At 41.6% G+C, this 15,345-nt stretch overlaps 1 protein-coding gene across 2 annotated transcripts in view; it reads right to left on the bottom strand.

Annotated features, from left to right (window-relative positions):
- LOC141148596 (uncharacterized) overlaps window positions 1-15,345 on the bottom strand; it is a 113,724-nt gene that overhangs the window by 21,632 nt on the left and 76,747 nt on the right. The window contains exon 15 of one of the 2 annotated variants that reach the window (XM_073636192.1): window positions 529-876. The exons of the other annotated variant lie outside the window; for it this stretch is intronic. Coding sequence (XP_073492293.1) covers window positions 529-876 — 348 coding nt within the window. The remainder of the gene's footprint in view (window positions 1-528; window positions 877-15,345) is intronic. 2 annotated transcript variants of the gene reach the window in all.

Genomic DNA, 15,345 nt, shown 5'->3' with positions numbered 1-15,345 from the left:
GTTTAGCAAAACGCTCTCAAACCAAGTTACTCTCAAACCAAGGTTTTACTGTATTCTAATAGAGCATGTGAGGAAAAGTATCAGGGAGTTTGGGCAAGCTGGATAGTAGAACCTACAACGGACTCTGGGCAACCTAAGGAGTGAACAGCTGGAATAGTAAGAAAGAAAATAACAAGATGCTGGATAGAAAAGCGAAGGGGTACAACAAACCACACCATCAACACAAGGGTTTAAGGGGAAGAATGAATGTTTTTTATCTGTTACAACTACTATTAATAAATGTTATTTGAAAGCTTCTGCAAGAGTGGATAAAGTTGAAGACTGAAAATACATGTTGTAATATATATATTTTTGTAAAATTAAAAAAGAGATTAAAAAAAAAAAAGTTGCAAATCCTCAAAGTTGCATGAAAGTTGAACTGAAGTCGCAAGCAAGTTGCATGGCTTTGGGGTCATACAGCAGTGCAAACCGAGCCTTATTTTGTTTATAGCTGACTGGAGTTCAGCCTGTAATAAAACACAGACTTACATGGTATGAATAGTGGTTTGGTGATCCTCTCTATAGGATGTTCCAGGCTGGGATGTTGCACTTTACACATGAACATAACCCCATGGTGAGAGGAGAGAGATGGGATGAACTCTACAGAGGCGGTACAGGAGTATCCAGAATCAGAGTATTGTAGCTGGGAGATCACAGACTTGTAGGGTTTCCTCTGATCCAGTGGGACATATCCCTGACTTCCTCTCTCCTTCACATACCACGTCACAGTCAGATTATTGGGGAAGAAATTATAGATCTCACACTGCACTGTCACTGACCGACCAGATAACAGAACTGGATTGGAGAGTTCTGTAACTTCAGGACGCCTCGGAAAATCTGAAAATAATAAGAGATCCAGAAATATCAGAGAATTAACCAACATAACCACAAATACCCAAATTCAAACTTACTCTTCAAAAAATAAAAATGTAATAGTGGTGAAAATGAATTGTTGGACTGGTGCATAATCTGAATGTACCTCCTGGATGGGTTTTAAAACTGGGCAGTCACTACTGTAAAACAATACAGGTCTGACACCATATAGGTTCATAAAGAGCAATACAAACTGAAAATGTTTTAAAAAAAAATACAGCATGTACATTACTATTGATTTTTGACTAATCCCATTGGACCTAGTTTGCCGGAAAGTCCGGTCGTGTGTACGCGGCATTAGACTTTTCAATGAAATTTATTTATTTTTTTATTCATAGTATTGCTTTAACACATTTTTTCTGTTTGTTTTTTATTAAGAGAGACAGCGCTGTGTAGATAAGATATTTAGGTATATCAATTAGCAGCACAATAGTGGCACCACCAAATCTCACTCTTCTCAAATGTAGTGAGATTCATAGAGGAAACAGTACCTTAGATGATCCCACACTACAGATATACAGCTACGATGCTCAAGACACAGGAGTGCCTAGGCACAGGAGGAGAACTGATATTTTCAGTATAGAGACTAAAGTGCCATTTTATAACAGGTGCTATCATAAACAATAGACTGTTGTCCAATCCAAATAGATCAGAAGATCTTACTTAAAGTGTTACTAAACCCACTGTCAGAACTATTGAGGTTAAAAGAATATAGAAAGCCTATGTATATCATATTATTTTTACCCCTATTTTTGTGAAGAAAAGCCATTTTGTGAAAGAAGCCATTTTTTTATTTAGTTTTTCTTCTCTCTCTAAAGTTGAAACTAAGTTCATGACTTATAAATAGAAACTTGTTCAAGAGTTTTTTTTTCTTTCCCTAAAGGACCCAGTGTACAATCTTCGCAGGTTATAAATCTTGAGAAGTCTTAGTCAAATAAACAAGAGAAGGGAACCTTGAGCTTACAGACATATTTTTTTTCTTCTCTCAGGACTGAGAAACAAAGATAGGGCTTATTCAAAAAGTTGCCTTATAAACAAACTTTATTACTCAAGTACAAATAATCATATTAGTAAAAGTTATATGGTATTGTGAGTATTTATATGCATGATTAAGTGAATAACTTCACATATATTGGTTTATGTATTTTACTAATAATTTTTCTTTTATAATATTTTCATAATATATTGTTTGGATATTCATAAAACCTATTAATGCATATATTTTTATGGTAAGGGTTGAAAATATGGTATCCTATGAAAAGTTAAGGAGTTCTATTAATGAGAATATTCATGAATAGCTGTTATGCTTCTAGTGAGAACCATGACTTAGAGGGCGTGTCCTGGAAGTGTACCTGTGAGGACGTGCGGATACCGAGCTCTCCATACTCAGAGCCAATCCACCGCCATCCGCAGCCCATCCTTGCCTTGGGGACTCCCGGATTGCAGCCCTTCGAGCCTGGATCCTCCTTAACTTGCTCCAGGGGGCTGGTGGGTTTGGCGGCTAGCTGGGCCCGGAGCGGCGTCAGACTAGACAGCGCGGCGGCCTCCGCCATCTTGGGGCCTACAGACAGCCCGGCGTCCTTCTGCCTCTGAAAGCCGTGGGAGAGCGAGCGTGCATCCGGCCTCGGCCATGGATTAAACTGCCTCCAAAGGACATCGGGCAGAGTGTCAGCCGAGGGACAGCCAGAGGGACCCCCTATTACCGATCCCTCCTGCTCCACGGCTGGCCGTTCTAGGGAGCCTGCCGGTCTCGGCTTCAGTCCATCTGGGCCGCAGTGAGTACTATGCCAAAAATAGAGAAAAGAGTTTGGGACGCCTTTGGATGGCGTTCACTATGTGCCCTGTAACCAGGGTCACTTTCACTTCATCCACCCAAGTTCATCTTTTTGATTTTTGACATTTCATTCATTTTATATTTTTATATTGTTTGTTTTTCTCACCTCAACACCAACGGACACTGTTGCTTTTGCCCCCACACCATTTTACACACATTGCACATCAACACTTCACTCACGCATTGTTTACACATCCCCATATCACCTCTCCATTGGTTGGACACACCATTACCAGTTTACTATTTATTATTGTTTTTATATAGGTGTAACTATCCATCATTATAATACATTTAAATTCATGGTTTTGTGATATAATTATATACAATATATACAAATGAATTACTATGCTTCATATTATGCATAGGTCTAAGACATATAAAAACAAATAAATATACTTTTGATATACTAGGTTTGAATCCGTTTGGGACTCAATACATCATAAAACATTTTACCCTGTAAACACGGTTGTATACAGTTCAAACACTAAAATTTACTATATTATACCTACTTACAGAACTTCCCGGATGATCAATGGACCACCGGTGATTTCTTCATGGATACTTTGTTTCCCCTTCCTGGTCCAATACTGCAGTCTAGTGTGCATTGCTGTGGCCCCCTCAGCTCCCGTGGTGGGCACTTTTTGGATGGCGCCTTTAGTGTCAGCACCTGGCGCCCATGGGGGTAGCGGATTTTGTGAGTAATTCCAACTAAATTTCGCCCTTGGCCCTCATTTTGGCTATATTCTTATTTTTATGAATACAGTGGTACTTATATATATTTATACGTTACTCATAGATGGATGGTTGTCGTTTGCTCCTGATGAGTGATGGTTCACGAAACGCGTCAAGCATACTGTGCGACAACTCTATTGATCGACCAATAAATGACCAATCTAATGTGCGCACTATTGTTGATTTGATTGTTGTATTTTTTATTGCTGCTAATTTGCTGTAGCTATGATCCTAATGTAACATTTTGATTCCTTTTATATCTTGCAACATGGTTACAATTGTAAAACGATGTTTTAATAAAGTACTTTTTGAAATGTGCATTTACCTTTGGTATATGGATCAATGTATTCATACTTAGGTCCTGCTCACTGTATCAATTTTTGGAAACACACTTCATTTAAAGTCCCAAACTCTTTTCTCTATTTTTGGCAACGCCACAGGGATGGAGGTGCATATTCATGTGCACCTCATATAAAGTCCCAAACTTTTTTCTTTTTTGCAGTGAGTACTATTACCCCCTGGGAGACAACCCCTGCAGTGCCTGTCTTCCTGTGTGGCAGAGCCTGTCCTGGTCTGTGGGTTCTGGGCCTCAAAGGAGCCGATCTTCCACATCCGGCGGCCGCTCCTTAGGAAAGTCCCCGGCTTCGGCCTACTCATGGAGGGTGGCGGCCATCTTGGTACTCCAGAGACTCTCAAATTCGGCTGCCCGCTCTTACATTGAATTTTAAGCATCATCTGCCTTACTTGACACCCCCTCACAACCCCTTCATAGGCCCTCAGGACTATTGACTAACAAACACATCTTCTATAATAGAGCCCTTTCTCTAAAAATGTAAAATACGGCCTAGGGGGGGCGCATACGCGTGAGCGAGGGCAATGGACGATTGATTCTTTCGCTCCGCGCCGTTGGATACTGTTACCTGGCCTAATCTGACACAGAAGCTATGGGGAGAGGACCACTATACCCCACAGGATAGAGGAATTCCTGGTGCTGCAAGTGGTGATGTACCGCTCTACAAAAAACAAGCTAAAAAATCGTCAGAGCGGCACAAAAACCCCAGCCCCAGGCAAAGGCAAATCTAAGATGGCGCCTGAACCTCCAGAACCTGATGATGATACACAGCTCTCTGATTTGGGACAGGGTTCTCCTGCTGAAAGCCTCCATCTATTCAGCCAGAGACCGCATAAGCCCTCACCCTGCTGACTCTGATGCTATGCTAGCAAAGTTCCACAGCATTGTTCGAGATGAGATAACGGCTGCATCCCGAAAGCTTTCCTCAGACTTGGTCCGCGGCCTTAAAGAGATAGGCCACCGCACTAATCAATTGGAACGTCGAATGGACCTGGCTACCACCGTGTTGGAGGGCCATGAGGATGAGGTAGACAAAATGTCCGCAGAATTAGACGCTCTCAGAGATAAACTAGAGGACGCGGAAAATAGGGCCCGTAGGGACAACCTTCGCGGAATCCCTGAAACAATCACCGACCTGCAGGGAACAGTCACCGCTTTCTTCCAAGAACTGGCCCCTGAAATCCCGGTGGACAGGCTGGAATTTGACCGCATTCATCGGTCACTGGCCCCTAAACCTTCCGAAGGCCCCCCAAGGGACGTTATCATTAAATTCCACTATTATAGGACCAAGGAGAAACTCTTACAGTCAGCTCGAGGACAGCGAGATATTTCTTTTCAACGCAATCATCTCCAAATATTCGCGGACCTCTCGCCGGTCACCATTGCCAGGCATCGAGGTCTTAAGCCTTATCTCCAAGTTCTACAATCCCACCAGATCAAATACAGGTGGGGGTTCCCCTTTAAACTCTCCTTCTCCTATCAGGGTCGCCAGTTCCATGCCACTTCCCCATCAGGTCTAAAACAACATCTCCAGGACCTGCAATTGGATATCCCTCTGTCCCAATCTGATGCCCAGCCTTCACATTCCCAACCAGGTCCCTCTAGGCCTCCTCGTAAATCCTCTCAAGCATCGCAACGTTCGCAATCTGGATCCCAGGCACTGCGGGCTCAACGATTCCAACAAGCTAATACTGGATGATAATCTCCACCTTTCCTTGATGTGCAGCTCACTTTTCCTGGCCGCTTGAGTCGGTGTGCCACTGACTGTTTTTGTTCTAACTTCTAACTTCCAACCTTACTGGAGGATTTCAGTGATCCGTTCCACTCCTTCCCCCCCCCCCCTGTTGTTGTTGGGATGAGTGTTCCCTCTGGGAGTCCCCCCCCTCCCCCTCCTTCCTCGATGCCCTAAAAAAGGTTGGGGGCCAGATCTTTGGTAACTGGGATACTCCTGCTCATTACCTTCATAATCACTCAAGGGTGCATACCTATTATAAGTGGGGATCTGATTCCCCATATCTGGGTTATGGGGTGGAGTAGAGTACCCCTCTTTATATGATTGGGGAAAATGGTGGGCATGGTGAGTAGATTGATTCCCTCTATATTGTTGTACTGGACGATATGGGGGATAATGGTTAGGTTGTTGACGATATCCACCCCTGGCCCCATGCATGGGTCTTGGTGGGTCTTGGTGGGTAGTAACCTTCCCCCTGTTGGGAACCTGCATATGGGTACCCTCCCCCATATTGGGCTTGTGATCCCCTACGGGGATGTCCTGGTGTATGCTGCTCTATTTTCCCTTTCCCATTCTTTTTCCCAAGGGATTTCTCCAATTGGTTTCCTGATGAGGAAATAGGGGCTACACCTTCTGTATCGTTTGACTCCATGGGTTCAACCCCTACACCGGAGTTCTGCCACGCATACATTTTATTATTTTTAAAATCTGTAGAATCTCTAATGTATTTTTTAACCTTCTTCTTTTGTACTTCACGATCAAGTTTCTCAAATTTTTTCTTCATATTGTTGTTAAATTCTAGAATGGGATTGGTACCCTTAATGGGCTCCAATTTCCTTTCTATATCCTTAATCTGTTCATTAATTTTAGTCAATTTAAATTCCTTTCTTGTTAATACAAGATTCTGAAGTTCCAAATCTGCTTTGTTAAAAAAATCCAACCACTCCTTCATAAAAGAAGGGTCTGCAAGTGCTTCCTGAGGAGGCACTTCCCATCTAAGGCTTTTAAAAATCAATTTTTCTTTAAGATAATGCTCGATGATGTACGTCGACAGAGCGGCACGGGCAGGCAAAAGGGCTTACCTGTACGTCCTTGCCTGCCCGCGGGTGGGGGGTCCAATCGGACCCCCCCCCCGGTGCCTGCGGCCGGCAAATCTCCCCTGGCGATCGGTGGTGAGGGGGAGGCCATCCATTCGTGGCCCCCCCCTCGCGATCGCTCCCAGCCAATGGGATCATTTCCCTGCCTCTGTATTGTACACAGAGGCAGAGGAAATTATGTCATCTCTCCTCGTATTTTCCGTTCCGGGCCGAGGAGAGAAGACTGTAACGTGAGTGCACCAACACACACACACACAGTAGAACATGCCAGGCACACAAAACACCCCGATCCCCCCCCCGATCGCCCCCGATCCCCCCCCAATCACCCCCCCCCCGTCACAAACTGACACCAAGCAGGTTTTTTTTTTTTTTTCTGATTACTGTATTGGTGTCAGTTTGTGACAGTTACAGTGTTAGGACAGTTACTGTTAGCCCCCTTTAGGTCTAGGATACCCCCCTAACCCCCCCTAATAAAGTTTTAACCCCCTGATCACCCCCCGTCACCAGTGTCACTAAGCGATCATTTTTCTGATCGCTGTATTAGTGTCGCTGGTGACGCTAGTTAGGGACGTAAATATTTAGGTTCGCCGTCAGCGTTTTATAGCGACAGGGACCCCCATATACTATCTAATAAATGTTTTAACCCCTTGATTGCCCCCTAGTTAACCCTTTCACCACTGATCACCGTATAACCGTTACGGGTGACGCTGGTTAGTTCGTTTATTTTTTATAGTGTCAGGGCACCCGCCGTTTATTACTGAATAAAGGTTTAGCCCCCTGATCACCCGGCGGTGATATGCGTAGCCCCAGGCAGCGTCAGATTAGCGCCAGTACCGCTAACACCCACGCACGCAGCATACGCCTCCCTTAGTGGTATAGTATCTGAACGGATCAATATCTGATCCGATCAGATCTATACTAGCGTCCCCAGCAGTTTAGGGTTCCCAAAAACGCAGTGTTAGCGGGATCAGCCCAGATACCTGCTAGCACCTGCGTTTTGCCCCTCCGCCCGGCCCAGCCCAGCCCACCCAAGTGCAGTATCGATCGATCACTGTCACTTACAAAACACTAAACGCATAACTGCAGCATTCGCAGACTCAGGGCTGATCCCTGCGATCGCTAACAGTTTTTTTGGTAGCGTTTTGGTGAACTCGCAAGCACCAGCCCCAGGCAGCGTCAGGTTAGTGCCAGTAGCGCTAACACCCACGCACGCACCGTACACCTCCCTTAGTGGTATAGTATCTGAACTGATCAATATCTGATCCGATCAGATCTATACTGGCGTCCCCAGCAGTTTAGGGTTCCCAAAAACGCAGTGTTAGCGGGATCAGCCCAGATACCTGCTAGCACCTGCGTTTTGCCCCTCCGCCCGGCCCAGCCCAGCCCACCCAAGTGCAGTATCGATCGATCACTGTCACTTACAAAACACTAAACTCATAACTGCAGCTTTTTGCAGAGTCAGGCCTGATCCCTGCGATCGCTAACAGTTTTTTTGGTAGCGTTTTGGTGAACTGGCAAGCCCCAGCGGCCTAGTACACCCCGGTCGTAGTCAAACCAGCACTGCAGTAACACGTAGTGACGTGGCGAGTCCCATAAGTGCAGTTCAAGCTGGTGAGGTGGCAAGCACAAGTAGTGTCCCGCTGCCACCAAAAAGACAAACACAGGCCCGTCGTGCCCATAGTGCCCTTCCTGCTGCATTCGCCAATCCTAATTGGGAACCCACCACTTCTGCAGCGCCCGTACTTCCCCCATTCACATCCCCAACTAAATGCAGTCGGCTGCATGAGAGGCATTTTTATGTCCTCCCGAGTACCCCTACCCTGCGAAACCCCCCAAAAAAGATGTTGTGTCTGCAGCAAGCGCGGATATAGGCGTGACACCCGCTATTATTGTCCCTCCTGTCCTGACAATCCTGGTCTTTGCATTGGTGAATGTTTTGAACTCTACCATTCACTAGTTGAGTATTAGCGTAGGGTACAGCATTGCACAGACTAGGCACACTTTCACAGGGTCTCCCAAGACGCCATCGCATTTTGAGAGACCCGAACCTGGAACCGGTTACAGTTATAAAAGTTACAGTTACAAAAAAAGTGTAAAAAAAAAAAAAAACACACAAAAATATTAAATAAAAAATAATAGTTGTCGTTTTATTGTTCTCTCTCTCTCTCTATTCTCTCTGTTGTTCTGCTCTTTTTTACTGTATTCTATTCTGCAATGTTTTATTGTTATTATGTTTTATCATGTTTGCTTTTCATTTATGCAATTTTTTATACTTTACCGTTTACTGTGCTTTATTGTTAACCATTTTTTTGTCTTCAGGTACGCCATTCACGACGTTGAGTGGTTATACCAGAATGATGCCTGCAGGTTTAGGTATCATCTTGGTATCATTCTTTTCAGCCAGCGGTCGACTTTCATGTAAAAGCAATCCTAGTGGCTAATTAGCCTCTAGACTGCTTTTACAAGCAGTGGGAGAGAATGCCCCCCCCCCACCTTCTTCCGTGTTTTTCTCTGGCTCTCCTGTCTCAACAGGGAACCTGAGAATGCAGCCGGTGATTCAGCCAGCTGACCATAGAGCTGATCAGAGATCAGAGTGGCTCCAAACATCTCTATGGCCTAAGAAACCGGAAGCTACGAGCATTTTATGACTTAGATTTCGCCGGATGTAAATAGCGCCATTGGGAAATTGGGGAAGCATTTTATCACACCAATCTTGGTGTGGTCAGATGCTTTGAGGGCAGAGGAGAGATCTAGGGTCTAATAGACCCCAATTTTTTCAAAAAAGAGTACCTGTCACTACCTATTGCTATCATAGGGGATATTTACATTCCCTGAAATAACAATAAAAATGATTAAAAAAAAAAAAAAAATGAAAGGAACAGTTTAAAAATAAGATAAAAAAGCAAAAAAATAATAAAGAAAAAAAAAAAAAAAAAAAAAAGCACCCCTGTCCCCCCTGCTCTCGCGCTAAGGCGAACGCAAGCGTCAGTCTGGCGTCAAATGTAAACAGCAATTGCATCATGCATGTGAGGTATCACCGCGATGGTCAGATCGAGGGCAGTAATTTTAGCAGTAGACCTCCTCTGTAAATCTAAAGTGGTAACCTGTAAAGGCTTTTAAAGGCTTTTAAAAATGTATTTATTTTGTTGCCACTGCACGTTTGTGCGCAATTGTAAAGCATGTCATGTTTGGTATCCATGTACTCGGCCTAAGATCATCTTTTTTATTTCATCAAACATTTGGGCAATATAGTGTGTTTTAGTGCATTAAAATGTAAAAAAGTGTGTTTTTTCCCCAAAAAATGCGTTTGAAAAATCTCTGCGCAAATACTGTGTGAAAAAAAAAATGAAACACCCACCATTTTAATCTGTGGGGCATTTGCTTTAAAAAAATATATAATGTTTGGGGGTTCAAAGTAATTTTCTTGCAAAAAAAAATAATTTTTTTCATGTAATCAAAAAGTGTCAGAAAGGGCTTTGTCTTCAAGTGGTTAGAAGAGTGGGTGATGTGTGACATAAGCTTCTAAATGTTGTGCATAAAATGCCAGGACAGTTCAAACCCCCCCCAAATGACCCCATTTTGGAAAGTAGACACCCCAAGCTATTTGCTGAGAGGCATGTCGAGTCCATGGAATATTTTATATTGTGACACAAGTTGCGGGAAAGAGCCTAGCCGCGTACGGGACCCCGAAAACCAAGCACCGCCTTCAGGCTTTCTAAGGGCGTAAATTTTTGATTTCACTCTTCATTGCCTATCACAGTCTCGGAGGCCATGGAATGCCCAGGTGGCACAAAACGCCCCCAAATGACTCCATTTTGGAAAGTAGACACCCAAAGCTATTTGCTGAGAGGTATAGTGAGTATTTTGCAGACCTCACTTTTTGTCACAAAGTTTTGAAAATTAAAAAAAGAAAAAAAACATTTTTTTTCTTGTCTTTCTTCATTTTCAAAAACAAATGAGAGCTGCAAAATACTCACCATGCCTCTCAGCAAATAGCTTGGTGTGTCTACTTTCCAAAATGGGGTCATTTGGGGGGGGGGGTTTGTGCCACCTGGGCATTCCATGACCTCCGAAACTGTGATAGGCAGTGAAGAGTGAAATCAAAAATGTACACCCTTAGAAATCCTGAAGGCGGTGATTGGTTTTCGGGGCCCCGTACGCGGCTAGGCTACTAAAAAGTCCCACACATGTGGTATCCCCATACTCAGGAGAAGCAGCTAAATGTATTTTGGGGTGCAATTCCACATATGCCCATGGCCTGTGTGAGCAATATATCATTTAGTGACAACTTTGTGCAAAAAAAAAAAATTGTCACATTCCCGCAACTTGTGTCAAAATATTAAATATTCCATGGACTCAACATGCCTCTCAGCAAATAGCTTGGGGTGTCTACTTTCCAAAATGGGGTCATTTGGGGGGGGGGGTTGTGCTATCTGGGCATTTTATGGCCTTCAAAACTGTGATAGGTAGTGAGGAGTAAAATCAAAAATGTACGCCCTTAGAAATCCTGAAGGCGGTGCTTGGTTTTCGGGGCCCCGTACGCGGCTAGGCTCCCAAAAAGTCCCACACATGTGGTATCCCCATACTCAGGAGAAGCAGCTAAATGTATTTTGGGGTGCAATTCCACATATGCCCATGGCCTGTGTGAGCAATATATCATTTAGTGACAACTTTTTGTAATTTTTTTTTTTTTTTGTCATTATTCAATCACTTGGGACAAAAAAAAAATAATATTCAATGGGCTCAACATGCCTCTCAGCAATTTCCTTGGGGTGTCTACTTTCCAAAATGGGGTCATTTGTGGGGGTTTTGTACTGCCCTGCCATTTTAGCACCTCAAGAAACGACATAGGCAGTCATAAATTAAAGGCTGTATAAATTCCAGAAAATGTACCCTAGTTTGTAGGCGCTATAACTTTTGCGCAAACCAATAAATATACACTTATTGACTTTTTTTTACCAAAGACATGTGGCCGAATACATTTTGGCCTAAATGTATGACTAAAATTGAGTTTATTGGATTTTTTTTAGAACAAAAAGTAGAAAATATCATTTTTTTGAAAATTTTTGGTCTTTTTCCATGTATAGCGCAAAAAATAAAAACGGCAGAGGTGATCAAATACCATCAAAAGAAAGCTCTATTTGTGGGAAGAAAAGGACGCAAATTTCGTTTGGGTACAGCATTGCATGACTGCGCAATTAGCAGTTAAAGCGACGCAGTGCCAAATTGTAAAAAGTGCTCTGGTCAGGAAGGGGGTAAATCCTTCCGGGGCTGAAGTGGTTAAACGTGAAAACATCCCACCATGTTTTCAGCTGTTTTTCAAGCAGGTGATCCAAGTTTTTAAAAAGGGATGTAGTGTCTTCATCACAATCACCCAATTCAGTGCTGCTCGAGAAGACACTATCAGGATTAATCTGTCTTTTTGATAAGAAGTTAATCGCTTCCATAGCAGCAGATGGTTAAAAATGATAAATATTGGAAACTGGAGATAACCAGGTGATAATTACGCCACCCCTGACCTGTATTACCACCTCCGCGCTATGTAAATAAATGTCAAAACCCTACCAAAGCTGCCACTTAACAATAAAATATATATAAACCGAATTCACCAAAAGAAAATTATAGATGAAAAAGTGGCGCTAATCCCCAGGTGGGGAGATGCCAGACACTCTTATCCAGCCAGTGAGCTGAATACAGACGTGACTAGAGAAAAAGTGAAAAAACATATATTGCTAAATATCCCAAAAAGTAAAAATTAATATTAAATAAAATAAAAATTCAATATGAGCTAATATAAATTATAACACTCAGTGAAAGTGATATACAAATATATAAATCCAAGAAAAAATATAATGAAAATTGAGCACAGTAAATATCTATAAAGTCCAGAAACCAATCAATCGTGAAAAATAATCGTGAAAATATTTGAAGAAAGTCCAAAAAAAGAGTGAGGGTGACTCCAAAACTGCTCAGCTGTGTTTTCAAACATCCACCACACCTCTGTGACGTGAATCCACTCCCTGCTGAAATTCAAACTCACCAGCTATAAATAGACCAAATGACCAAACTATAAAAATTGATCTACAGGGATGTTATGCATGTAGAAAATGCATCTGTTGCAAAAAGTAATTAATAGGGGTGTGACTCAAATTACTAATGCAGATAATTTATAACATGCAATTCCTCTTATGTAATCTATCTTTTATGGTGCCCGTGCGGGCTATTTTATGTGGGCCGCACAAAGAGATTACTAAGAGTGCGAATCGCAGAACATTTAGCTAACATAGAAAAAGGGTTTCCAATACCACAGTGTGTCTCTCCACTTCAAGGAGAAACACAATCAGGACCCAAGTCTTTTACAATGCTGTGGTGTGGATATAGTTTATCAGTCCTGGAGAGGATCCAATCGGGTTAGGGATCTCTCTCAGAGAGAAACTCGATGGATCTTTCTCCTAAAATGTTTGTTCCCTAGAGGTATGAACATAGAACTGGACCTAAACTGCTTCATCAGTAACAGCTAACTATGTTAAACACATGGGCATAGTTTAGAAGTCAGGGGGACACATAATGGGTACATTATTGGTCCATCCACAAATTTTTTCACTATTGTTGAGATATCCACAAATTATTTATATAATTTTTTTATTATTGTTGAGATATTAGAATGCAGTTTGCACATATATATATATATTATACACATTAATTAAATAGTGATATCACGGATTTGCTATGGTCACTTTTCACGAGAGACTATGTCACACATGCTGAAATTGAGAGACGTGTATGATATAATGTAGTAGTTCATATGTAAATATGATTGCACACTTATAATTTCATATTATGATTTACACTGTACTTATGTCTTTTATGCTTACACCTATATGCATGTATATTTGTATATGCAGATGTCTATATACATGCATGTTTTTCACTAGGATTTATTGTCTAGTTTCTTATCACTATTTTCTCCTTTTTTATTATTTTTTTATTATTATTATTTTTTATTTTTATTTTATTTTTTCATATTTTATTTTTTCATATTTTTTATTTTATTATTTATTTATTATTTATTATTTAATTTTTATTTATTTTTTATTTTTTTTATATTTATTTATTTATTTATTTATTTATTTTTACTTTTATCTTATTCTTTACTCTATTTTTAATATTTTTTACAAGAATATTTTTTCACTATGTATATTCATTATGAATGTGGATATATTGTACTGACTTCTAATGTGGGGTAGAAATGATTCGTTTTAAGAAAATTTAACCTGTGTGAGAAATATCTGGGAAGTAATAACCCCTTGGTATGATGGTTAGCGTTCTAATGTAGAGGGAAGGGATATTGTTAAGCTGATTGCCAGGCATGTACCTGTCAAATATCTTTTAAATATTGATTGAAATATATTCAATATAGAACTGTGAACCAGAATGAAGGGAAGGGCTATAGATTGCACACACGGAGACACAGGAAGTGTGTGAATGCTGAGTGAGTTGCACCCGCCCACTCTAATTCTGGTGTGGTTAAATAGTTTGATTAATTCGCTGGTTAGCCAACCCCATGATTAAATCTTTATGATGAAACATGTCGGGGCGTAGCTACACGGCGATCTCACACGAGTGCTAGAGGAGGGAGTGAAGGGGGACAGAGCGGAGCTCCAGTGAAGGGACGAGTGCTGCGGACGGGTGAGACGAACGTGAGCACACACACATCCTGGGTCCGCCGTGGCCTGCCTGTTATTTCAGTTGCTATTGCTTGCTGTACTGTGGGAGTTCTCCATTTGCCGTGAAGTGACTTGCCTGTTATTTTATTTTAAATGTGAGTTCAATACAAGTTGTTTTATATGTGATAAAATCTTTTAAACGAGATTACACTATTGGAGCTTCTTTTATTTTTATTTCATACTACCAACCTGAGAAAAGCGGTGTTCCTATGGAGCAGCGGAGGTGTATGCTCGCATGTTAACCCCCATGTAAGTGGGTTAGAGGCTCTGTCAGGCCAAACACGAGAGTGAGAGGCCTTAACAGCTGGTGAGTTTGAATTTCAGCAGGGAGTGGATTCACGTCACAGAGGTGTGGTGGATGTTTGAAAACACAGCTGAGCAGTTTTGGAGTCACCCTCACTCTTTTTTTGGACTTTCTTCAAATATTTTCACGATTATTTTTCACGATTGATTGGTTATATCACTTTCACTGAGTGTTATAATTTATATTAGCTCATATTGAATTTTTTATTTTATTTAATATAAATTTTTACTTTTTTGGATATTTAGCAATATATGTTTTTTCACTTTTTCTCTAGTCACGTCTGTATTCAGCTCACTGGCTGGATAAGAGTGTCTGGCATCTCCCCACCTGGGGATTAGCGCCACTTTTTCATCTATAATTTTCTTTTGGTGAATTCGGTTTATATATCTCTTAATTATTGCTTTAACTTTATGTCAATATTATTTAATCTGTTTATATTGTCTTCACTATAGACGAGTGGTTCCGACAGACCACTGCTCCCCCCCTGGGCACATGGCTAAGATATTTGTCTTGGCTATGGTCCCACCCTGTTGTGGGCTTTATTGCCCACGGCGTGATACGTCAACGTATTCACTATAAACTCTAATTAGAGTTCTTTTTGGTATTCTCATCTATTATGTCCTTTCCTGTTCTTACTATTCTTCTCTCACTTTTC

The sequence above is a fragment of the Aquarana catesbeiana genome, linkage group LG06 (genome assembly GCF_042186555.1).
Source record: "Aquarana catesbeiana isolate 2022-GZ linkage group LG06, ASM4218655v1, whole genome shotgun sequence".
NCBI lineage: Eukaryota > Metazoa > Chordata > Amphibia > Anura > Ranidae > Aquarana > Aquarana catesbeiana.
Note: the sequence above shows the minus strand (reverse complement) of the source record. Positions and strands in the feature narration are given on the sequence as shown.